General features: G+C 41.9%; 2 protein-coding genes across 10 annotated transcripts in view; both read right to left on the bottom strand.

The window, feature by feature from the left end:
• Window positions 1-637: 637 nt before the first annotated feature.
• On the bottom strand, window positions 638-2662 carry LOC144260001 (uncharacterized). The gene is made up of 2 exons (XM_077808447.1): window positions 1797-2662; window positions 638-1208 (listed from the first exon to the last, which is right to left on the bottom strand). The coding sequence occupies exons 1-2, from the start codon at window positions 2377-2379 to the stop codon at window positions 688-690; spliced, it is 1104 nt and encodes a 367-aa protein (XP_077664573.1). The 5' UTR covers window positions 2380-2662; the 3' UTR covers window positions 638-687.
• A 100-nt stretch (window positions 2663-2762) lies between these two features.
• NKTR (natural killer cell triggering receptor) overlaps window positions 2763-26056 on the bottom strand; it is an 83056-nt gene continuing 59762 nt past the window's right edge. For 7 of the 9 annotated variants that reach the window (XM_077808437.1, XM_077808438.1, XM_077808442.1 and 4 more), the window contains 6 exons: window positions 22502-22647; window positions 10727-13681; window positions 10353-10448; window positions 9615-9674; window positions 8846-8944; window positions 2763-5402 (listed from right to left, as the gene is read on the bottom strand). In XM_077808437.1, the coding sequence (XP_077664563.1) occupies window positions 5324-5402; window positions 8846-8944; window positions 9615-9674; window positions 10353-10448; window positions 10727-13681; window positions 22502-22647 (3435 nt within the window). In that variant the 3' untranslated portion in view covers window positions 2763-5323. The remainder of the gene's footprint in view (window positions 5403-8845; window positions 8945-9614; window positions 9675-10352; window positions 10449-10726; window positions 13682-22501; window positions 22648-26056) is intronic. The other 2 variants (XM_077808439.1, XM_077808441.1) reach the window with 1 other exon arrangement.

Genomic DNA, 26056 nt, shown 5'->3' with positions numbered 1-26056 from the left:
TCACCAAGGGCAAGCCTATATGTATCCTTGGGGACCCAGCCTACCCCTTAATGCCATGGCTCATGAAGCCGTACACAGGCAGCCTGGACAGTAGTCAGAAGCTGTTCAACTACAGGCTGAGCAAGTGCAGAATGGTGGTAGAATGTGCATTTGGACGTTTAAAGGCGCGCTGGCGCAGTTTACTGACTCGCTTAGACCTCAGCAAAACCAATATTCCCACTGTTATTACTGCTTGCTGTGTGCTCCACAATATCCGTGAGAGTAAGGGGGAGACGTTTATGGCGGGGTGGGAGGTTGAGGCAAATCGCCTGGCTGCTGGTTACGCGCAGCCAGACACCAGGGCGGTTAGAAGAGCACAGGAGGGCGCGGTACGCATCAGAGAAGCTTTGAAAACCAGTTTCATGACTGGCCAGGCTACGGTGTGAAAGTTCTGTTTGTTTCTCCTTGATGAAGCCCCCCGCCCCTTGGTTCACTCTACTTCCCTGTAAGCTAACCACCCGCCCCTCCTCCCTTCAATCACCGCTTGCAGAGGCAATAAAGTCATTGTTGCTTCACATTCATGCATTCTTTATTCATTCATCACACAAATAGGGGGATGACTACCAAGGTAGCCCAGGAGGGATGGTGGAGGAGGGAAGGAAAATGCCACACAGCACTTTAAGCACAGCACTTTAAAAGTTTACAACTTTAAAATTTATTGAATGACAGCCTTCTTTTTTTTGGGCAATCCTCTGTGGTGGAGTGGCTGGTTGGCCGGAGGCCCCCCCACCGCGTTCTTGGGCGTCTGGGTGTGGAGGCTATGGAACTTGAGGAGGAGGGCGGTTGGTTACAGAGGGGCTGCAGTGGCAGTCTGTGCTCCAGCTGCCTTTGCTGCAGCTCAGCCATACACTGGAGCATACTGGTTTGGTCCTGCAGCAGCCTCAGCATTGAATTCTGCCTCCTCTCATCACGCTGCCGCCACATTTGAGCTTCAGCCCTGTCTTCAGCCCGCCACTTACTCTCTTCAGCCCGCCACCTCTCCTCCCGGTCATTTTGTGCTTTCCTGCACTCTGACATTATTTGCCTCCACGCATTCGTCTGTGCTCTGTCAGTGTGGGAGGACAGCATGAGCTCGGAGAACATTTCATCGCGAGTGCGTTTTTTTTTCTTTCTAAGCTTCACTAGCCTCTGGGAAGGAGAAGATCCTGTGATCATTGAAACACATGCAGCTAGTGGAGAAAAAAAAAGGGACAGCGGTATTTAAAAAGACACATTTTATAAAACAGTGGCTACACTCTTTCAGGGTAAACCTTGCTGTTAACATTACATACATAGCACATGTGCTTTCGTTACAAGGTCGCATTTTGCCTCCTCCCACCGCTTGACTACCCCCTCAACCTTCCCCCCTCCCTGTGGCTAACAGCGGGGAACATTTCTGTTTAGCCACAGGCAAACAGCCCAGCAGGAATGGGCTCCTCTGAGTGTCCCCTGAAGAAAAGCACTCTATTTCAACCAGGTGACCGTGAATTATATCTCACTCTCCTGAGGATAACACAGAGAGATAAAGAACGGATGTTGTTTGAATGCCAGCAAACATACACTGCAATGCTTTGTTCTACAATGATTCCCGAGTACGTGTTACTGGCCTGGAGTGGTAAAGTGTCCTACCATGAGGGACGCAATAAGGCTGCCCTCCCCAGAAACCTTTTGCAAAGGCTTTAGGACTACATCTAGGAGAACCGCAAATGCCAGGGCAAAGTAATCCTTTCACATGCTTGCTTTTAAACCATGTATAGTATTTTAAAAGGTACACTCACCAGAGGTCCCTTCTCCGCCTGCTGGGTCCAGGAGGCAGCCTTGGGTGGGTTCGGGGGGTACTGGCTCCAGGTCTAGGGTGAGAAACAGTTCCTGGCTGTCGGGAAAACCGGTTTCTCCGCTTGCTTGCCGTGAGCTATCTACAACCTCCTCCTCATCATCATCTTCTTCGTCCCCAAAACCTGCTTCCGTATTGCCTCCATCTCCATTGAAGGAGTCAAACAACACGGCTGGGGTAGTGGTGGCTGAACCCCCTAAAATGGCATGCAGCTCATCATACAAGCGGCATGTTTGGGGCTCTGACCCAGAGCGGCTGTTTGCCTCTCTGGTTTTCTGGTAGGCTTGCCTCAGCTCCTTCAGTTTCACGCGGCACTGCTTCGGGTCCCTGTTATGGCCTCTGTCCTTCATGCCCTGGGAGATTTTGACAAAGGTTTTGGCATTTCGAAAACTGGAACGGAGTTCTGATAGCACGGATTCCTCTCCCCAAACAGCGATCAGATCCCGTACCTCCCGTTCGGTCCATGCTGGAGCTCTTTTGCGATTCTGGGACTCCATCATGGTCACCTGTGCTGATGAGCCCTGCATGGTCACCTGCAGCTTGCCACGCTGGCCAAACAGGAAATGAGATTCAAAAGTTCGCGGTTCTTTTCCTGTCTACCTGGCCAGTGCATCTGAGTTGAGAGTGCTGTCCAGAGCGGTCATAATGGAGCACTCTGGGATAGCTCCCGGAGGCCAATACCATCGAATTGTGTCCACAGTACCCCAAATTCGAGCCGGCAACGTCGATTTAAGCGCTAATCCACTTGTCAGGGGTGGAGTAAGGAAATCGATTTTAAGAGCCCTTTAAGTCGAAATAAAGGGCTTCATTGTGTGGACCGGTGCAGGTTTACATCGATTTAACGCTGCTAAATTCGACCTAAAGTCCTAGTGTAGACCAGGGCTCAGAGAGAAAAAACCACACAGATGGATATAGAACTTGAAGTATACGTTTAATTTCTTTAAGTTCCCCTCTTAAGTACTAGAGGAATTTTTTCAAATGTAAAGAAATCAGTGTTTGCATATATGTACAAAAATTCTATTGATATTTTTGACCACCACCTGCTTCTGAATAACAAATTTGCAGTAAGTAAACAGAACATTATAAAAACGCTCAATAGTGCATTTTCTATTAGGACAATTCGACATAATACCATATTTAAAATAAAAATCCTAAAATACAGAGTGAATCCCTTTATAAAGCTGACAATTGCTGATGTGAACCATAAAAATATAACGTTCTAGCAGTATGCTTTGGACTGGTATAATTATTAGTTGACAGTATTTCTACTGCACCCCGTTTTTCTAGCTTTAAAAGTCAACTCTAGCGTGAAACGTGACAAAAGTTATAGCCTGGGAACACTTTTTGTTTTTACCCCATGTGATATGGCAGTGTTTAAGATTTTGGATGCCTTATTTCATGTTTAGCACTCAAAATAAAGTGAAAATTTAATATGAATTAATCCCTTGCAAATAAGGTGACATATTCACTTACTTTTGCATTTAAAATGATGGATCTGCACCAAATAACGTTGTTGTTTTGAGTTAGCAATGACATATTCATTCATGATTCTGATTAGCAGGTTGCAACTTTATTAGAAAAATTTCTGTAAACCTGCATGACCTGCTAGAACACAACTATTTTTAGCTTCAGTTGAATGTATATTTCAAGAACTTACAAAATATGGATTTAAAAGACTGTGGGTGTGCTTTTTCTTTTAAAGCTACCATAAGTGTTAGAAGGGTTTAATCCTAACTTTTGGGATTAAGAACCTGATTTGAACCTATGTTTGAAAACTGGATATTCAGATCTCAATTAGTTCAGTTCTAGGTATCCCAGGACCTTGCAAACTAAATGCCCCCTCTTATCTATGCACAGAGGGTAAGTGGAGTATGACATTCAACTTTCAAGCTTCTTTTTGAATTTCCTTTGCATGTTTCAGTTGAGCGCCTGAAGACTAATTTTTAGTAATTTAATACTATCAAAAATTATTGTATTAACTAAGAAAAAAAGACAACTTTTTACAGTTCAAAGCTCCTGATGAGATACAAAAAAAATAATTTTCACTATTGCAAAACATTTGAGAAAAGTAAACAATCTCAAAATATTACAGAAAGTTAATAAAGCAAGCTACTATAGTACATTGCAGTACTCATTAGCACTGCTAAAGCTATATTTGTCAGCTTTTCCATTATAAACCCAGAGTTTGTTACTGCCATTTCAATAAAAAAAATCATTTCTTAGTATACAAATTCTTAAACAATGAAAAATGTATTTATTTACAAGTAATTTTAAATCAGTTGAACCAGAGTTTCGCAAAAATTATTCAACACAACTTTTGCAAACCACTTGTCCATAATGTGGACTTACTTTTGGTATTAAACTTCCAAAGTACTGTGGATACTTTTTATTAAGCATATCACTTTTATAGCAATGCCATATTACAGATTAATAAATAGTCCAAGAACCACACAATGATATCTCCCGAAGATAGAAGAGATACATCCTAATTTAGAAGACAATGTTTTACCCACAAACATTTTGGAATGGGCCATTATGATTTAATCTGTCAAAACTAATTTTCATGTCTATTTTCATGGACTCGTAATGTGACTCAAAGATTTATAATGTTCAACTTCAAAGACAAACTGATGTGCTCCACGCACAGCAGCATGAATTGAAATAGGACTGCCTAGAAGCAATTTTTTTCCTGGGGTCTTAAACATTGGGCTAATTATCACAAAGAAAATCACTTAAAAACATTTAAGTTCTTAGACAACAAGTTGGATATTAAGAATGAACTCTGATTCATCACCCTTTTCTTTGCACATTGTGCCTAATTATTACAATCGGCATGGTATACAATATCTCACCCGTTTCCTCATACCTCTGCAATAGCAAGGTACAAAGGGGTTGAGTGTTAAGACAGTGTGGCAGTCTGTTTTCATCACCTTGCTACTGTTAATCAAATCTATGTTTATAAGAAGTATGTACAAGACACCACTGAACTGACAGCCAGCTTTTAAAAATTAGCATTTTAATAAAATATACAGATGGCAGCCTTTACAAATATTTTTCTTCAAAGTTTTATAGTTATCAGCATTTATTTCAAAATAATAGGCTGAGAGCCCTCCGGTATTTATAGGGATATTTTGAGACAGTACAGATTGCTGCACTCAGAAAAGGAATAACAGCAAATGTATATAAATGTAATTTCATGGCTTGGAAAATGTGATTCAATCAAATAAAGTTAGTCTTCATAGTTTGTTACAGTAGCATTTGGCATAAGGGAAAAAACCCAAAACCTTAGTGAGTTGTGCTCAAAATGTCCATTCCTCAATGCAGCCAGTCAAATGAATCCACTGCTAATAAGGAAGTTTCACCTCACTCAGTAAACATCCTTCACTTTCACTTGTGACACTGACAGAACAAAGGTATTACAACATTTACATAGAATTACTAAATACAATCTACATTGCTCAGGAGACATTTTCAGCTAGATCTGCTGCTTTCACTGGGGCTTCGGTTGTTAGAGTAACTGCGATCACTTTCACTGTCAGAGCCATAAGACCTACAATTTAAAAAAAAAGAAAAGAAAAAAGATTAAAACTCCTTACAAATCAGATTTCAATCTTTTTGTTTCAAGTTCAAAACTGTGGCAATCCAAATCTTCGGAGATGAGTGTAGGTGAGGAGAAAAAAAAATCTCTGGAAACTTCTACAGGAACACAATGTATATCCATTCTGAAGCACTTGGAGGAGAGGAAGGTGATCAGGAACAGTCAACATGGATTCACCAAGGGCAAGTCATGCCTGACCAACCTGATTGCCTTCTATGATGAGATAATTAGCTCTGTGGATATGGGGAAAGAGGTGGACATGATAGATCTTGACTTTAGCAAAGCTTTTGATATGGTCTCCCACAGTATTCTTGCCAGCAAGTTAAAAAAGTATGGATTGGATGAATGGACTATAAGGTGGATAGAAACCTGGCTAGATTGTTGGGCTCAACGGGTAGTGATCAACGGCTCGATGTCTAGTTGGCAGCTGGTATCAAGCGAAGTGTCCCATGGGTTGGTACTGGGGCCTGTTTTGTTCAACATTTTAATTAATGATCTGGATGATAGGATGGATTGCACCCTCAGCAAGTTTGCAAATTACACTAAACTGGGAGGAGTGGTAGATACGGGGGAAGGTAGGGATAGGATACAGAGGGACGTAGGCAAATTAGAGGATTGGGCCAAAAGAAATCTGATGAGGTTCCACAAAGGACAAGTGCAGAGTCCTGCACTTAGGACAGAAGAATCCCATGCACTGTTACAGGCTGGGGACTGACTGGCTACGCGGCAGTTCTTCAGAAAAGGACCTGGGGATTACAGTGGATGAGAAGCTGGATACGAGTCAAAACAAGTGCCCTTGTGTTCAAGAAGGCTAGCGGCATATTGGACTGCATTCGTAGGAGGACTGCCAGTAGATCAAGGGAAGTGATTATTCCCCTCTATTCGGCACTCGTGAGGCCACATCTGGAATACTGCATCCAGTTTTGGGCCCCCACTACAGAAAGGATGTGGACAAACTAGAGAGAGTCCAGCGGAGGGCAACAAAAATTATTAGGGGGCTGGGGCACATGACTTACCAGGAGAGGCTGAAGGAACTGGGCTTATTTAGTCTGCAGAAAACAAGAGCGAGGGGGAGATTTGATAGCAGCCTTCAAGTATCTGAAGGGGGGTTCCAAAGAGGATGGAGCTTGGCTGTTCTCAGTGGTGGCAGATGACAGAACAAGGAGCAATGGTCTCAAGTTGGAGTGGGGGAGGTCGAGATTGGATATTAGGAAATACTATTTCACTCGGACGGTGGTGAAGCATTGGAACGGGTTACCTAAGGAGGTGGCAGAATCCCCATCCTTAGAGGTTTTTAAGGCCCAGCTTGACAAAACCCTGGCTGGGATGATTTAGTTGGGGTTGGTCCTGCTTTGAGCAGGGGGTTGGACTAGATGACCTCCTGAGGTCTCTTCCAACTCTAATCTTCTATGATTCCATTGAAAATGTGATCATTTTGATAGAGCTTCATCATTTCTAAGCCTATTTGTTACATCCAAAACGTTGCTAAATTTCCACTGTGAAATCCTGTTTGCGGTGAGGTCAACAGGGCATTTGCCATTAACTTCAGTGTGGCCAGGATATCACGCACAGTAACTAAATTTTGGAAGCAGAACTAAAAAATATATTTTGTTTTGCTTCAGTTCAGTAAGCTAGCACAGGCTGAACAGGCAGAGTCTTTTTGAATGGATCCTTACAGTTCTTTTACTTGTGTTTTCTCCAAGGGCCTAATCCTGCAAAACCCTTACCTCATGTGAGCAGTATCAAATCAACAAGTGAGTAGGGGTTTGCAAGACTGGGCCCCCTGAAATGATAAAACTAGGTTTTGGAAATATCAGAGTATCAAAATGAGAATAGGCACTTCCGGGCTGTATAAACCAGAAGTGTTGAATACTTGGCCAGTGGCCAGGATGCAACTTGCTTGATGTTCTTTTTTGGCCCTTTTGGTTGTGAAGAAAACCTTCCAAATGCAAGTAAATGTACCCTGATCCAATGTTGTCTTCCTGATGTTTGCAGGCAGCCTGAAACAATGATTCAGAGGGGTCTACTTCCCACTCTCCATTATCCTCATGAGGATGTCAACATTAATGCATAATGAAACTTAACTTTAACAGTGTGGTAATGCACACCAGTGGGGTGTCAATTCTAGTGTTGTGCACTAACGGACTGAGGTAGACCCTGTTGATGTGCACTAAAAGTTCTCTAGTGCACAGTAGGAAACTTTGAGCTCACACCAGCAGGGTCTACACAGGCCAGTTAGCATGCAACACACTGGTGAATGTTAGAATTCATACCTCACTGGTGTGCATTACTGCACCGTGTAGACAAGCCCTATGTCACCAATGGATGAGATGGGGAAGGGGTGGGAGTAATGTCCACAGGCTAGAAACGGAATTGTTACAAGTAGAGAAATACAGAGGAAACAAGAAAACTGGGGAATGAAAATGAAAGGAGAATGCAGAAAGAAGAGAAACAGTGATAATGCTAAACACTGACACATTTTCCCACCAAGTGATGCTGGTTGAGAGAACAACTAAAACTTAAGTTACTACCAAAAGATCATATTCCACCCTTGATCTTTGTGCAAACCTCCCAAGGAATTCCATTGTGGATTGAGTGTGCTATATAGTCCCAAATTTATACCATGGACCACACTGTACAGACAGCAATACCAGCAAAGCACTAGGCTTGTAGACAACGGTTCTTTTTTAAACATGTGCTAGGAATGTCACCTTTAACAGCAATTGGACTGTGAAGAATGTAGCCGAAGTCTATAGAAGTGTAACTGTAATTACACTCACAGTTACTTTAATTGTAGCTGTAATTACATTGCAGGAAGCATCATTTCGATTGTCATTCCTGTTAGCATAGTTATTTTTCATCTCCCATTCACAAGTTTTTTGTATTGACATTGAGGTCTAGCTAAAAAAGAAGATCTACCATCCAGTAGAATCTTGACACTCAGGGTAGTTTTCAGTCCTTTATACCTATGGCGTTTAAGCACAAGCATGGTTAAATTTAAATCCTGCAATTACTATTCCTGATTTAGCCAATGGGAATTAAGTGACAGATTTTTAAAAAATACGTATATGCATGTGTAGAGATGAACATACCCACACATACGCACAATGGATTACATATAATAGTACAATGATTTATCTCTTCTCTTAAATTCCTCTGTGCTCCTCTTTCCTTTGGAATTCTTGAAGTAGGGATTGTGTGTGTTTGTGTTATCTTTTTATATTTCTGGTTCTTAATTTATCATAAAACAAATTTGCTAGTAACAGTACATTTTATACTTGAAAAAGACTGCATCTGTTGAAAGGTTGTTCCTTATAAACTTCCAATAAAGCACCTAAGGAAATTAATTGTGTACAGTTAAGTTTATGAAGTTGTGGCACTGAAAAATTACGTACCTGGACCGTCTGTCATAACTTCGAGATCTGCGGTAGCTGTCACTCCTCTGACTTCTACTTCGACTTCTGCTATAGTAACTATCATAAGTATATGACCTACTTTAACAGGAAAAAAATAATTGAAGACTTTGGAAAGTTATTTTCTAAAATGATAAAAATTAGAATTTTGGATGTTTCTTGTGATGACATTTATATAAGGAAAGATTTTTGTTGCTACATTCCTATTACTACTTGAAAGATTTGGCAAATAAGCCAAAGTAATTGTAAATATAATAAAATGTTTATCAGGAAGAGTATAAAGTTTCTTCACAACGCAGTGGTTTACCCAAATAAGTGGTTTACTTTTAAAAAATAATTCAATATATTTTAAAACAAAATAAAGAATTTTACAAACCTGTCTACAAATTTTGCACAAAGTATCAAGAATATCAAGCCTTGACTTCCCTCCTTGACCATACTCTTGTAAAATAAACAGAAAAATTTGGGGGGGATTTAAAACGGAGGACAAAAGAGTAGAAAACAGCAGTAAAGGGCACCAATCAATTAAATTCTTTTCAGGGCCTAATACCATGCCCATGCCTGTGATATCTGGACACTCTGATTGCTCTTTTCCTCTTTTAAAACAACCTGATTTAATTTCAGGAAATTAAGTTTGCTATATTATGGCTTACTATAAAGATGTACTTTGAACAATATCACTGTCTTAATATATTTGCTCATTATAAAAATTACTTTGTTCCCAGTGGTTGTGTAGTATCATAATCCATACCTGGATCGACCGTGATGATCATATGAACTGCTTCTGGATCGACTTCTACTATAAGTTCGACTGTGACACAATCAAAGAAATCCATTTTAATCATTAAATTCAGACCAAGTACTGAATTAGAAAAATTTTTTAAGTGACTTGCTTGGATATTCCTTGTCCACATTGCATGACATTTAAACATATTCTTCAAAAATAAGCAGTTACAGTCTGTTTCTATTCTTAAAAAGCATACATATTTCAGAGTAGATAGCTTCCAGGATGCACTTGCATAGCTACAACTCAGCATCAAAAAAGGTAATTTAACTTACTAGGATGTGTCTGATTTGTAGTTTGTGATAAACACATACTCAGGGCGTTCTTATCTCAATCACAGAAACTTACCTATGATTAAGGTTAAGATTTTGTCACAGGAATTTTTCAAAGTCATGGACAGGTCATGGGCAATAAACAAAAATTCACAGAAGCCTGTGACCTGCTGGTGGGCGGGGAACTGACAGCCCAAGCTCCGCTGCAGGGGGTGGGGCTGAGAGCCGCTTCAGCCGCGAGACTCCAAGAGAGGGGCAAAGAGCTGAAAGCCACACTACTCCAGACCAGGGGCGTGGGGAAAGAGAAGAGGGGCCTGATAAACGTTCCAGCTCTGCTGTTGCAGCAGGGCTGAAGCCAAAGATGTCACTGACATCCATTGAAGTCACAGAATCCATGACTTCTGTGACCTTCCTGACAAAATCGTATCCTTACCTATGACTCTTGTAAGTGTGGTAAGATCTACTTCGACTTCTTGACCGATCTCTACTGTACCATCCTCTGCTTCGGCTTCTTGTATAGCTTCTTGATCTATAATTGATAAACAACTTTGAAAAGCATATACTGAATTATTATTAAAATGAATAGTGACGGAAACAGAATTAACACTTCAAAATAAACTTGAAAAATAAAATGCTTTACTGAAAATTAGCGAAGAGATATATTGCTAGTTTTTAGTTAGCACATTACTGTTGGAAAATGAGAGATCCTGTCAACACAGAACTTGCACTTTTATCTCAAATTTGTTTGCTTACTGTTTAAGTAAAACTGTAGATTACTAAAACAGAGATTCATAACAAATTGCTAACCTATATGAGTAAGTGGAACTTCGTGATCGACTTCTTGAGTGACTGTAGGATAGAGATCTTGTTCGATGTCTGGATTTAGATTCAGATTTACTTCGTGACCTACTTAGACTCCTGGATTGGCTGTTGTCATCTCTACTTGGAGGAGACTGTTCATCACTTGAACTCTCTTGGTTCCTTGGTCTCCGATTTAACCGTGCTGTCTTTCTAACTTCATCAAACAGAGATCCGGGCCTCACTTTATTTTTACTTTTTATTTCTATTCTTAAACCTTGTGGCTTAGAGTCAGGTGCTGACGTACTGTTTGTAACTTCTGCAGCACTACTAGTAGTAGCAGATTGTAGATTACCTACACCCTGTAACGGTTTCCATTTATTATCTATCATACTGCTTTGTATATTTTCAGTTATTTCAGTTTTCAAAGTGTTTTCCACCACGGTGACGGAGCTACTGTCTTGTATTCCTATTTTTTTGACTTCTTTAACATTGATCAGTTGTTTAATACGGTTTCCTTGTTTGGCTGTATCTGGTCCAGGGTTCTCATTTTGTAAATCTTTGTTTGCATTAATATTTAAATTTTGAGATTTAGCACTCAGGATGACAGGAGACAAAACATCCACAACCACCTTCCCAGGAGAGTTACGATCTGGAGTACAAATCTCCATGTTATCATCTGTCTGCATAACATCCTCTGATCCATTTTGTTTACTTTCTTCACTATGTTTAACACCTTTCTTTGAAGTAGCCACATTTATTTCTGAATTTAATGTACTGGCTGAATAGTTGTGATCACTGTTGTCTTTATTAAGGTGACTATGATCTGGCGATGTATCGCACGTAGTGTTTTTATTTGAGAGGTTCTCATCTTCACAAGACTTTTCACCATTTCCAGTTTTATCTTTGCACATTTTGTTGTTTTCATAAGCTTTTTGGTTTTTATCTTTACTGTCCCTGGTAAGTTGCTTTTGTTTTTTATCATCTCTGGTAACAGGCTTTTCATTCATGTCCTCATCTTCCTCCTCCCCAAACTCCAGTGGAGGCTGCCAGTGAAAAAGCTCTTTTTGTTTCTGAACCTTATGCTTCTTCTCTTTTTTATCCTTTGATTTCTCTTTGGCTTTTTTGGAATGTGACTTTTTGAGGTTCTTTTTGGACCCATGTTTGTGTTTTTTTGACTTTCCTTTAATATTTGCCAAACTGGAGTGGGAATTCTCAGATGCAGAAGAGGAGGACTGTTGCTTGCTTGTTTTCCAAGTATGGTCAGAAGAATCCAGAAAACCTTCTGAAGAATTTGATTTAGTTTTCACCCTGCTTTTGGTAAGACTGAGCGCTGTATCAGATCCTGATGTGGCCTCACCTTCCTCTTTACTGGATGAGGGCCTAGAATCTTCTCTACTATTTCTAGTCTCGCCTCTTTCTGAATTTGATTCCGAGTCCCATTTACTGCCTGAATAAGTCTTTCTTTTTGTCTTTGAACCACTTCTATGCTGTTCAGAAGTTTTCTCCCTCAAAGATTTCTTTTTTGAATGGTCACTGTCCCATTCAGACTTAGATTTCTCCTCACTTCTGTCAGCAGTCAAATTGTTTTTATTCTCTTTCTGGTTGTCTCCTTCTGGTTGAGAATGTCCTCCTTTTTCCTGGACTGGCTGTATTTTAACAGAATGCTCACTATCTGTAGAAAAGTCTAAAGATGATCTTCTCTCACTCTCTTTTCGTCCTTGAGAAGACTCATCATAGGCTTTACTCTTCCTGACAACTGTGCTACTTTCAGAGCTACTCTCTTGCCTTTTCTTCAATGATTGGAAATTTTGCTCACTGGATTCAGATTTCCTTTTGCTTCCATGTCTATCGTCATCACTAAGAGAGTAATAAGATGATGACCCACTATAACCTGACTGGTCACTGCGGTATCTATTTGGTGACTGAGATCTGCCAGTTGACCGAGATCTTGATCTTGAACTAGATGGACTCCTTGATCTTGAATAAGATCTAGAGTAGGATCTGCTTCGGGAAGACCTGCTCCTTGATCTTAGCCAACTATCCGAACTTCTCTCACTATGAGACCTTGAATAATCACTTCGATCACTATCTGAACTCTTTTGTCGCTTACGGGAGGAGGAGGAGGAAGGATTAACTTCTTTAATATTTGTTAAATTGTAGCTACTTTGGGTAGGCATTACATGGGTTGTTTTAGCTTTCATTTCCTGAATTCGCTCATAAGATGGTTTCCAGGGCTTTTGTCCAGGTTTCCACCTAGAAGGTGGAGGACTGTCACTTAAAGGTATAACTGGAATATTTTCAGCTACAACAGGCTGTACTACAACTTTATCACTCTGTGGTATTACTGCTCTTACAGGTTCAGTCTTGTTTGGCTTATTTTCATTCAATTCTGCCGTAGTATTTCGTGGTGAATTTGAAACTGTCCTGTGGTGCCTGGAGTTAGTGCTAGATCTTGATCTGCTTCGAGAATGAGACAGTTTAGATGCTGTTCTTGATCTAGAACTTCTTCTGGAATAAGACCTTGATCTTGATCTAGATCTGGATCTACACCTGGACCTGTAATATGATCGAGAGTCTCTGCTTGACAGAGTTGATGAACTCCGGTCATCTTTGTCAGATTTAGACCAGTCTCTTCTGGATGAGCGTCTAGAAGATAATGAGGAAGAAGGAGACCTCCTCTCACGATCCCGAGATGACTTTGTCCTCCTGATAGAAGAACGAGAGGATTCTACCTCTGATGAGGGTGAGGGTCTCTTTTTTTTAGTTTGTTTATGTTTCTTGAAATGCTTTTGCTTTTTGGCTTTCTTTCTGTGTTTTGTCTTCTTTTTCTCTTTTCGGTGCTTTTTGTGGTGGCTGGTATACCTCAGGGTACTGAGATCAGAATAGCCATTATGTGACCAAGACCTTGATCGCTGGGACAAACTTCTTTCATCCCATCTGCTTGAGCATGGGTCACTCAACCTTCAAAAAAAAAAGGTACGCAATATTAAAGGAAATTCCCTAAAAATTTGTTTGCTTATTTTCTACATCCAATATAGAATATCAGTACAATTGGGTCTTCAGAGTGCTGAATGAAACTAGGTACAGGAGAATGTTATATTTGGTAATAAATAAGGGTTTCTGTCACAAGGGTACATATACATCTTTAAAAAAGCCTATTACACTATAAAAAATTCCCTTTCACATATGAAATGGCTTTATTAATTATGAAGTTATTAGATAGCTATCATCTCCCAGATGAGAAGTAGCTATCAAATATCAGTTAAAATAATTAGTTTTACAGCATGCAGATAAACTAAATGATGTAAATGGCTTATATAGTGCACAATCTCACCATCCAAAAAAAAAAATATGGTAGCTTACCAGTACAGTAACTGTTGTTCTTTGAAATGTATTGTGCCTATATACACTGCATGTGTTTGTGCACCCAGTGCACTCGAGTCAGACTTTTGTGAGGAGTATCACCAGGTGGAGCACGTGCTCTGCTCTCCTCGTGCTCTAGGGCGAGGGCATGAAACAGGTATGGCTACTGCCTCCCTCTTTGTACAACAATGTGAAGGAACAGAATGTCCAAAGTAGCAGAGAAAGTGGCAGGGTCCTAGAATGTATATGTGCACAACACATCTCAAAGAAGAATTGTTTTTTCTCTTTTGTGTGATTGTGCACATATACATTCCACTACAGGTGATGCATAAGCAGTTCCCTTACAGGTGGAGGGACTTCAGATCATCTGAACAGAGATTGCAACATTGGCTTGCCAAAGTTGGCATTGTCACGAGACGCTTGAGAGATGGTGTAATGAGCACAAAAAATATGGACAGACAACCACATTGCTGCCTTGTAGACATCAGCAAATGCAACACTGCTCAGAAATGTTGATGAAGTAGACATGGAGTGAAGTTATTCCTGGTGGAGGAGAGACTTCAGCAAGATTGCAGTAGAACTTAATGCAGTCAAAAATGCAATGTGAGATTCACTCAGTTGACACTGATTGACCCTTAACTTGCTCAGCATAAGCTGTGAAAAGCCTGGGAGAACTCTAGTGAAATCCAAGTAGAACACCAAAGCTCTACGAACATCCAATGTACAAAGTGTTCTCAGCTTTAAAAGAGAGGTTTCAGGAAAAACTCTGGCAAATGAATAGGTTGACTCAAATGGAAAGCTGACACGACCTTAGGGTGTGATCTAAAGGAAACTGTCTTAATGGAAGTCCATGAAAAGAGGATCAGCAAGAAAATGATGATGTTCTACAACCCTCTTAGCAGAAGTGACTGCCACCAGAAAGGCTACTTTCATACACTGTAACGGTAATGAGGTGGTAGCCAGAGACTCAAAGGGGGTAGGGGCTTATGAATTTGGAGAGGACTAGACTGAGATCTCATACAGGTACAGGATCAGGCATAGGAGGGTAAACACTGAATAGACCTTTCAAAAAAATTATGTCCAAGCCAGCTGCTCTCCCCATTACTTTAAACAAGACTAAACTGAAATCCTGCCCCCCTTTAGTCAATGAAAAGCTTTCCTTGCCTTTAGTGGGGCAAGAATTGTACCCTAAGCTTTTCCAGTATTATTCACAAAAACTTTGAAGGTGCCTCCCAGCCCATGCCACTAGACTAGCACCCCTCAGCAGGAATCTTTCCAGCTGGGGAAGGAAAAGGGGGGAGGGGGGAATGTCAAAAAGCTGCCTCTGTGCATGTGCCAGTAAGCAGAGCTCCTCTATCAATCCAGATTCTGGATTGGTGAATGCACTTCTGACCGAAGCAATATACAGTAAGAGAAATTTTATTGCTGTTTTTTTCATCATATGCTTTAAGCTTCTGTTTGGTTGATTGCAACACTAGCTGTTCTTGGGCTTGGAAGTGAAGACAGGCTGTGGCTCTTTGTACAAAACATTTTTCTTCTGAAGGCGTATTTCCACAACTCTTTGGTAACTTTCCTTGGCATACTAAGGAACAGTGCTGTATTCACATATGGATTAGTTCCGTCATCTCTATTATGCAAGGACTGAGAATACCAAAATAGCTTCTGAATTACAAGTTCTTTCAGAAAACTGCTATGCCCAGTTTTCTTAATTTAAAAAACTTTTTAAATTTTATAACAAACATACAATTTTTAACTGATGTTTACTAGGGATGTACATAGCATGTAAAAATCCTACTCATGTAGCTGATTAAAATTCTATCGGTTAAACGTTTTACTGGAGAACTAGGGGTGATCCCGGCTGCTGGCCCCACGCTCAGGGATCCCATGCACTGCTACAGACTAGGGACCGAATGGCTAGGCAGCAGTTCTGCAGAAAAGGACCTAGGGGTTACAGTGGACGAGAAGCTGGATATGAGTCAACAGTGTGCCCTTGTTGCCATGAAGGCCAATGGCATTTTGGGCTGTATAAAAGTAGGGGCATTGCCTGCAGATCGAGGGACGTGATCGTTCACTTCTATCCGACATTGGTGAGGCCTCATGTGGAGTACTGTGTCCAGTTTTGGGCCCCACTCTACAAGAAGGATGTGAAAAAATTGGAAAGCGTTCAGCGGAGGGCAACAAAAATGATTAGGGGACTGGAACACATGACTTATGAGGAAAGGCTGAGGGAACTGGGATTGTTTAGTCTGCAGAAGAGAAGAATGAGGGGGGATTTGACAGCTGCTTTCAACTACCTGAAAGGGGGTTCCAAAGAGGATGGATCTAGACTGTTCTCAGTGGTAGCAGATGACAGAACAAGGAGTAATGGTCTCAAGTTGCAGTGGGAGAGGTTTAGGTTGGATATTAGGAAAAACTTTTTCACTAGGAGGGTGGTGAAGCACTGGAATGCGTTACCTAGGGAGGAGGTGGAATCTCCTTCCTTTGAAGTTTTTAAGGTCAGGCTTGACAAAGTCCTGGCTGGGATGATTTAGTTGGGTATTGGTCCTGCTTTGAGCAGGGGATTGGACTAGATGACCTCTTGAGGTCCCTTCCAACCCTAATATTCTATGATTCTAAAAGCAGGAAATGAGAGGGTTAGAGAAAATGGAACCCCCATCTACTGGCGGATATAGTGAAGAAACAGAAGCAGGCAAACTCTCACAGAACTAACTGAAAGCCTGACCATTTTGGGGCAACAAGTACGCCAGTACATATGTAGCCTCTGTGTGAAGGGGTGATAAATGTTAAGATTGTGCCCAAATCAAAAACCTCTTTCATTTTCCTGCATATGTGGCTCTAGTGAATTCCTTTTTGCTGTTCACAAAGATGGTCTGAACCTCTTAAGAGCACAATTTCTCATGAGAATTCCACCAGAGATCATCCATGTCATGAGATCGAGAGATTGGAGGTTTGGATGTAGAGACTTACCTTGGTTCTGAGACAACAGATCCTCAACTAGAGGCAAAGTTAACGGAGGTCAAACAGAGAGCTGATGAAGGGCTGTGAACCAATGCTATCTTGGACATGCTGGTGCATCAAGACTGAAGTTACTTTTCAGTTTTCTGAATACTCTCGGAATAAGAGAAATTGAAGGGAATGCACATAGAAGACAACTGGACCATGGAAAAAGAACAGAATCTGTGATGGAATCTGGGTTGCAGCCCATCCTGAAGCAAAATCTCATACACTTGTTGTTCAGGTTGGTTACAAACAAATGTGTTACTGGTGAAAAAATCTGGAAGAGAACGTCTTTCCTGATTGACCACTTATGTTGGTCTATGAAGGAATCTGCAAGTGTGTTTCTTAATCCTGGATGGTGAAAGGCCTCTAGGGAAACATCATGATGAATGCATAAATTCCATAGGAGCATAGCCTCCTGGCACAGTTGGGACAATCTTCCACCTCCCTGCTTCTTCAGCTAAAATATGGTGATGGTGCTGTATGTAAAATCTTGTACCACCTGGTTCTCGATGGTGGACATAAACATCTTGTAGGCAAATGAATAGCTTGTAGCTTTACACATCTATGTGGAGTGAAACTTCCCGGAGTGACTAAAGAGTTTGTGTCCAGAGTTGACCGAGATGGGCTCTCCAACATTCGGCAGATGCATCTGTTATCAGAGTCACAGTCAGTTCTGGGGACAAGAATAGAATAATCTTGCACTCATTGTGGGGATCCAACAACCAAACGATAGACTGAAGCACTCACAGCAGGTACGCAAATCCGTATGTCCAGAGGGTTCTGGGAAGGACTATATATTGAATGGAGCCAGGCCTGCAGATAGGTAAGGTGAATTCTGGCATGCAGAGTTACATACATGCATGAGGCCATGTGGCCCAGAGCTGAAGGCAGGCATACACTGTTGTCATTGGGTAGGAGGAATTCAGGGTTTTGGAAAGGAAGGCTAAAGACTGATATCTTTTATGTGGAAGATAAAACTTGGCTGTCCTGGCATTAAAGTCTGCTCCTATGAAGGATATGCGTTGATTATAATTGTGATTTGTCCAAATTTAGTTTCAGACCCAGATGGGAGAACAACTGCCTGATTAGAATGCTGTTTTGGACCTGGTCGCTTGATGCTCCACGAACTAGCCAATCATCATGGTAAGAAAATATCTGAACACCCCAGCACTAGAGATGGGCTGCTACAACTGCCATGCACTTGAAGACCCTTGGAGCTGATGACAGTTCGAAGGGAAGCATTGCATACTGGTAATGATTGATGTCTGCTAAGAATCAAAGGTACTTCCTGTCAGGAATTTATCGCAACGTGGAAGTAAGTGTCTTGTAAACTGAGTGCTGCATACCAATCTCCAGGGAAGGGATAAAAGCAGTGAGGGTAAACAGCCTGATCTTGATTTTTTTTTTTTTTTTTTTTAGATGAAATGGTTCAGCTTTCTTAGATCTAAAACGGGGTGAAGGCCACCAGATCTCTTTGGGACCAGGAAGTACCAGGAATAGAAACCTTTTCTTCTGTGTTGGTAAGGAACTTCTGTCACTCAATTCTAGAAGAGACTGGCATTCTTGAAGTAACAGTCTTGTGAGACGAGTCACTGAAAAGGTACGGGGAAGGTGGGTTGGGAAAAGGAAGGGAGGTAAATTGGAGAACATATCCCTCCTTCACTCTGCTGAGCACCCACTTGTCTGAGGTGATGCTTTCCCAAGCACACTGAAAGCCGGACAGGTGCGATCCAGGGAGGAGATGTAGTTGGTGTGCTGTCCTCGACTAAGAAGTCAAAATGATTGCTTGGAGGATGAAGCTGCCTCGTGAGAAGGGTCTCCCACCGATTAAGATGGCTACTTATGTCGGGAAGGGCTTGACCTTCTCTTGAACGCATACTATGACCTCTGTTGGAAAGAGGATCTGGAGTAAGATTGGGGCCTAAACAGTTTCCTCTTGGTAACCAGAGTATAAATGCTTAATAAACCAAGTGTTGCATGACAGTCCCTCAGTGTGTGCATAGCGTCATCTGTTTTAGCAACGAACAGTTCAGAACTCTCCAAAGGCAAGTCCTCTATTGTGTTCTGCAGCAACCTTGAAATGCCAGAAACCTGTAGCAAGAAAGAACACAGCATGGAGATTGCAATGCCTTTGGAACACAAAGCTGTATCAGCAGCATCCTGTAAGATGCCCCTGAAACCAGCACTAAAAACCATTCCTTATATTCCTCTGACAGCTTGTCAGCAAATTTAGAAATTGCAAAGAAATTAATAAAGTTATATTTTGACAAAACAGCCTGATAATTAGCAACTCTTATTTGAAGTGTGGCAGCGGAAGAAATATTTGGGCTGTATAAATCCAGCCTCTCATATTCTTTATCCTTGGGAGGAGCCTAAGGGTGAGACTGATGGGACTGTTCATTAGCACCTGTGAACACCGAAGACTCAGGAATTGAATGGGTAAAGAAACAGTCAAAATCTTGTTGAGGGATTTGGTATTGTCTGTCCACTAGCTTTCCCATAAGTGGTATAGAGGCTGGAGTTTTCCAGAGAGTTTTCGCTACCTACAGTAATGCTTCATTGATGGGAAGTGCAACTCTTCCCGGGGGAGGGGGCTGTAAAGTAACTAGGACAGTGTGGTGGATTCTCTTATACAAGTTTCTACTGCACCCCCCCAGAGAAGTGTCAACCCTCCTAATCAGGTCGTGAAAAACTCTGAAGTCCTTGGAGGGGAGATGAAGTCTCTGGTGTGACTGCCTTATCTGGAGAAGATGAAGAAATAGGAGAAGGAAGATCTAAGGATTCTTCCATTAATTCCTCCTCTTCTTCCATGGGATTCAGCACAGCAGGTTGAGGGATGGTAGCAGGACGATGAGTAGAGGTTTTTGGCAGCAAGGGAGTAGGAGACTTCTTTCTAGAGTGAGGGAAATCTAGAGTCTCTTGGAGCAGCACAAGACCAGTAAGGGGGACCCCAGGCAGGGATTTCCTTATAGGACAACAGATTCTTCCAAAGGTGAGACAGATTCTTCTCTTTTTGAGTCAGAAGAAATGTAAGCCATCTCAGAATATGGAGGAGCAGTTCTCATTGGTGTTCTAGGTGGCCTGGATATGAGAGACATTGGGCTCCAAAGAAAGCAAGGGTTGGCAGAATGTAGATGAAGTGATCCATGCCAATGATGCCAGCATAACTCATAAGAACATAAGAATGGCCATACTGCGTCAGACCAATGGTCCATCTAGCCCAGTATCCTGTCTTCCGACAGTGACCAATGCTAGCTGCCCCAGAGGGAAAGAACAGAACAGTTAATCATCAGCTGATCCATCCCCTGTCGCCCATTCTCAGCTTCTGGCAAACAGAGGCTAGGGACATTTCAGAGTATGGTTTTGCATACAGTCATCATACAGATGACTGTAACAGAGATAGTGCCCACAGTGCCAGGTACGCTGATGGCCCTGAAGACAGTGTCATTGGTTGTAGAAGAGGAGAGTCTGGCAGGGAAAAACAAAGGAGATCGCCTGAGGACAACAAGGCCTACATGGTGGAAGGTACCTCAGGTAAGTGTGTCAATAGTGCCAGTAGAGCACAGGCAGACTGAAACAGCTGAAAAGAGCTGATAAATTGTATAGTCAATTGCATGACCACATTTTGGTTCATTATGAAATATACTCAAGAAACCAAATAACCAATCTTAGTCAAGTTTAACAACATGGTACAGGAAAAAGGTCCTATAGGATACCAGTCTCTGAAGAGCAGTCCTATGAAGCAATGTTATATTCATCTTATGCAGAAGGTGTGCCCCCCAAGTTACACATTTCAGCTGGTATTATTTATATGATTTTACAAGTTACACATTCTTACTACACGTCACCAAAATCCAACCCATCACTTTCTTCCACTTCCCTAACTTGTTATTCTGTTCCCTCCTTACTTTGGTTTTGGGTACTAGCATTCCAGGTACTGATCTGTGAAGGTATTTCCATAGCTTGTACTGAAACACAGAACCAATGTATCTTGATTTTGACAAGTTCCCTATCTGCTTGTGACAAATGCTGATTTCAGCAAATGCAAAGTGTTATGGGACACTTAGCATAGGAAGTGAACAAGATTATGGTAAAGGCCTGTTTAGGTTATATCACTGTTACAGTATTTGTGCTTAATGCATACCACACACACAATATTTATATGCTAACCAATATATATTAGTCAGCGAGAACAAAAGACCCATCATGGGTGAAGACACTGGACTTGACCGTGCTCCCTCATATGGAACTGGTGAGCACTTACATTTGTGAAGCCTCAAATAGGTACCAGACGACTTACCAGAAGATTTTCTGGGGAAAGACCAAAACTTTGAGGTCTTGTTAGCATTGGAATGCCCAGGTCGCTTTGTTGAAGCTGACAGAGAAGACAAAGCATGATGTTTGTCAGCGGACTTGCGTTTTGAAACAGGAGGAGCTGGAGGGGCACTTCTGCTTGAATCCGAGTCCCCTGCCTCATGGTCAGGGCTCAACTATGATGCAAGATGCATGGCCTCTTTCACAAGGTGGACCTTAAGTCAAAAGTTCCTCTGTTTTTGGTCCTGGTGGGGAAGGAGGTACAAATAGAGCATTTGTCCCTCATCTAAACCAGACAAATCAAGCAGCTCTTGTGCCTATCTGTGACCGGGATAACGGCCCCACAGGTTCCACACCTGGGGATTTTTTCCATATCTTTTAGAGATGCTGGCTAATTGAAGCAAATACTACAGGGAGTTCCAATGCTTACTGTGAGCAGTGAGAAGGAACTGAGAGGGAGGTGGCCAGGCCCCTTTTATGTCTTTGCCTGAGAGAACAAGAACAGGGACACATGCACTGCATAGTGGGACTGCTGGCAAAAGTCTCTGACTCAAGTGCACTGCGCGCATGAACACGTGCATTGGAATGTATGTGTGCACAATCATTTGAAGGAGAACTATAGATTCATAAGCTATGTTGAAATCCAAGCTTAACCATTTTCTCATACTTTTTTTGTGCTTCTCTACCAAACAATCTTACAATATATTAACAGGCAGAAGGAATTCATAGCAATTGGGATGTTTTGTTTATGACGAATATGTTACTATTATTCAATAACCATCAGATACATAAATGCAGAAAACCGAATAAGACTATACTCTGATGGTATAACAAGATTCACACCACAGTTACCAAGTCATCAGAATTTTTTCCATAGAGCTGCTTCTGTTGAAACATTTATAACTGTATAAGGACTGTTTACAAGATCTGATATATTTCTTTTTGACTGTGCTTCCAAGAGAGACCGTGGCATAGTAACAATACGGAAAGGTTATGGAATAAGTCTTTTCTATTTTTATTATTCTGAACTTGAAGAGAGTATCTTCTCATTTTACAAGACAAATAACATATATAACAACTTAAAATTTGCAGTAAAGATCTTACTTATCTCCTTTACTCCACTTCTCCCCACTGGGTGGTCTGTATGTTCTTAACCTCTGCATCTCCTCTTTCCAATGAGGAGGGGTTTCACTGCTCTCATCATCATCTGATTCAGAACAGGATCGTGATCGAGGTGGTGTGTGGTATCGCTGGAAGAGTACAGAAGCAGGCTTAAACAAAGGCAAAAAGGAAACCAAGTACCCTGCAGGAGAGAACTGAGGCAAAAGTATCATTCAGCAGGTCTCAATAACACAAGCAAAATCAGGAGTCTCTTCCATAAATTCATAGATTTTAAGGCCACAAGCGACCATGGTGATCATTTAGGCCTTGTCTACACTACTGCGGTAAGTCGACCTAAGTTATGCTACTCCAGCTACATGAATAAAGTAGCTGGACTCAACGTAGCCTAGGTCGACTTCCTGCAGTGTCTACACCGTGCTGCATCGACGGGAGACGCTCTCCTGTTGACTTACATTAATCTTCTTTTTCCGGTGGAGTACCAGAATCGACGGAGAGCACTCTGCGGTCAATTTAGCAGGTCTCTGCTAGACCCGGTAAATCGACCCCCGCTGCATCGATCGCAGCAGCGTTGACATGGCCTTAGTCTCACCTCCTCAATAACACAGGACAGACAACTTCACCCAGTAATCTCTGCATCATAAAGCCCATAAAGAACAGTTACTTACCGTATAGTAAGTGTCGTTCTTAAAGGTATGTTGTGCAGCAAAAGTGGAACCCATGTGGATATGTGTCCCTTGTGCATAAGATCTGATTTGCTTGCTCAGCAGTATTCACTTGAGGGCCCCCAATTGAACGGCATAATGGATTAAACGACTCCAACTCTCTCAGTTTCTTTGCCAAAACAGAACCCAGAGCAATAGGATTCCATAAGATCAGAGAAGGAGGGAAGGTTGTGGAATCCATGCAGACAACACATCTCAAAGAACCACAGTTACTGCAGGATAACAAACTTTTCTTCTTTGAGTCTACACGTATTTCACTAACAAAGCAGTTGTCTGTTTGCTTGGAGGAGGGTGGTAGAAGTCCTACTTAAATTTGACTGCAGTACATCTCTTCTAAAATGAGCATCCAATCTGGAAGCCTATATTAAGGAATAGCATCTTGTAAATATGCAGACCAAGCTCAATGTAGCTGTTCTACAAATTACAGACATAGGGCCATTTGTCAGATAGTCTGAGCTCTAGTGCAATGAGCTCCAATATGGCTAGCTAGATCAAACCTGACTAACTCATAACGTGTCTTTATACAGCCGGAGACCTCCTTAGATAACATGAGTGTATATAGCTTACTCCTCAGCTCTATCAGCAAAGGCCACAAATGATCTGGGCGGTGCTCCTGAACAATTTTATCTTGTCATTGTAAAGACAATGTGCCCTTTCTGTGTGAAGTTTAGCTTCTCCCACAGTTAAGTGAGACTTGGGAAAGAAAACTGGGAGGTGAATGCAGTAGTTTATTTAAAACTCTGAGACAATCTTCCATTTAGCTTTGTAAGTCTGTCTGGTTGAAAATTTCCTGCTTTGGAGCAGAATATTCCAAACCGCAGCTGAACAGCTTCTTTTGGTGTGTGTCATGAAGCCAGGATCCAGCCTGTCAAATGTAACGAAGCTGGGTCTAAGAGGCTATTGCTCTGCAAGACTATAGCAGGCAGGGTCAGCAGGGTGGGAGGCGTTGTGTTAAAAGGTTTGTCAGATCTGAATACAAGAACTGCCTGGCCCAGGCTGGGGCTATCATAATCGGAGTCTTGCCTCAGTTTCCTCAGAACCCTCAGTATCATGGGGATTGAGGAAAGGCATACATCAGTCTCAGCGTACAGGGGATGAGGAATGCATCTATCAGGGAGCCTGGACTTGAACCCCTTTCGGGAGCAAAATGTCTGACACTTCTTGTTCCTGGTCTCGGGCAAATAAGTCTATTTCGAGGAATCCACACTTGTGAACAATGTTCTACAGGATGAAGTCTGACAGAACGCCCTGGTTATCTGAGGATGCCTGCTGAATTGATCTGCCAAGGTGTTCTGAAGGTTGAAAAGGTGGAGAGCCACCAGTTTGATCCGAGTCAGAATGCACCAATTACAGAGCCAAATGGTCTCCTGACAGAGCACAGACACAGTCTTTCTCCTTCTTGTCTGGATATATAATGCATAGCTATGGTGTTGTCTATAAGTACTACTATTGTGGATCTCCAGAGTAGAGAAAGGAATATTCTGCATGTGAGATGGACAGCTTTGAGCGTTAAGATATTTAAATGGAAGCAAGCTTCCAGAGAGGACAATAGGTCCTGAATTTTAAGGTGACCTCGACAAACTGCCCGTCTCTGAGTGATGGAGTCTGCCATCAGAGTCATGGTAGAGAGAAGTATATATAGGATACTCTGTTGCGAACCTGAAGAGAGTCTCTTTCCACGAGCTTAACGAACAGTCTTGTGGGACTGTAATCACTATGTCCATTCAGTGTCTCTTGGGTAGATACAACGAGCATAGAACATAGGTGAAGTCTGGCAATCACTTCACATGGGTACATGAGACTGCATGTTCTAGAAGCCTGAGGCAGGTTTCCACTGATATTCTGGGTGATCCTGAAGTTGGCTCATGATACCTACTATTGCTTGGAATCTATTTTGTGGAAGGTACATTCTCCACTGATCTGGAGTCTACCAGTCCTCCTATTAACTCTATGCTCTGAGTCCAAATCATTGTAGATTTTTGTCTGTTGACCTTGAGGCCCAGTGAGGCAAAGAGGTGTGAATTACTTGAACTGAAAAGATGACCAGTTGGAGTGATCTGCCTCGAATTAGCCTGTCATTGAGGTAAAGGTAGAGTTGGATTCCTTGTCTTCTTAGGTGAGCTCCTATAACTGCCAAACACTTGGAGAACACCCATAGTACGGAAAGACCAGAGGGCCGGACTCTGTACTGGTAATTAAATGTCCCATAGGAAATATCTCAGATTTCTTGTAGGGCTTGCTGGCTGTATGTAAATAGGCAGCTTGCAGGCCACGAGCTCCAAACCAGTCTTGAAGACCTAATGAAGGAATTATGTAGGGTAGAATCACCATCCTGGACTTGAAATGATGGATATAGATGTTGAGATATCAAAGGTCCAGGAGGGACCACCAACCTCCTTTCTTCTTTAGGATAAGAAAGTAATGGAAATCAAAACCCCAGCCCTGAACTCCAAGGGCAACTCCCTCCACTGGTCTGAGTTGAAGAAGGGAGTCTCTTACAACATTCAGGACCCACAGGTTCCAAGTAATCCCAGCCCAAGCTTCCTGAAAAAAAGAGGCACTTTCCAAAGGGGTGGGGAATCTTAGAAAGTAAAAAATCCTTTAGTGATTCTATTAGGCTCTCAACATTGGCATCAAACTTGATGTCTGGTGGAAGCCCAAGACTGTGAGGCAACAGATGAGGAGGCAGAGGGTCATCTGCGATGGCCTCTCTGGCCAATGGTAATACTGGGCAGAAGAATGCTGTCTGAAGGAAGGACGGCTGCAGCTGTGGCTACTTCATTCTTGGAGCTGAGTCATAAAGACTCAAAGTATA

Source organism: Eretmochelys imbricata, chromosome 2 (genome assembly GCF_965152235.1).
Source record: "Eretmochelys imbricata isolate rEreImb1 chromosome 2, rEreImb1.hap1, whole genome shotgun sequence".
Taxonomy (NCBI): Eukaryota; Metazoa; Chordata; order Testudines; family Cheloniidae; genus Eretmochelys; species Eretmochelys imbricata.
This window is presented reverse-complemented; position numbering and strand designations above follow the sequence as displayed.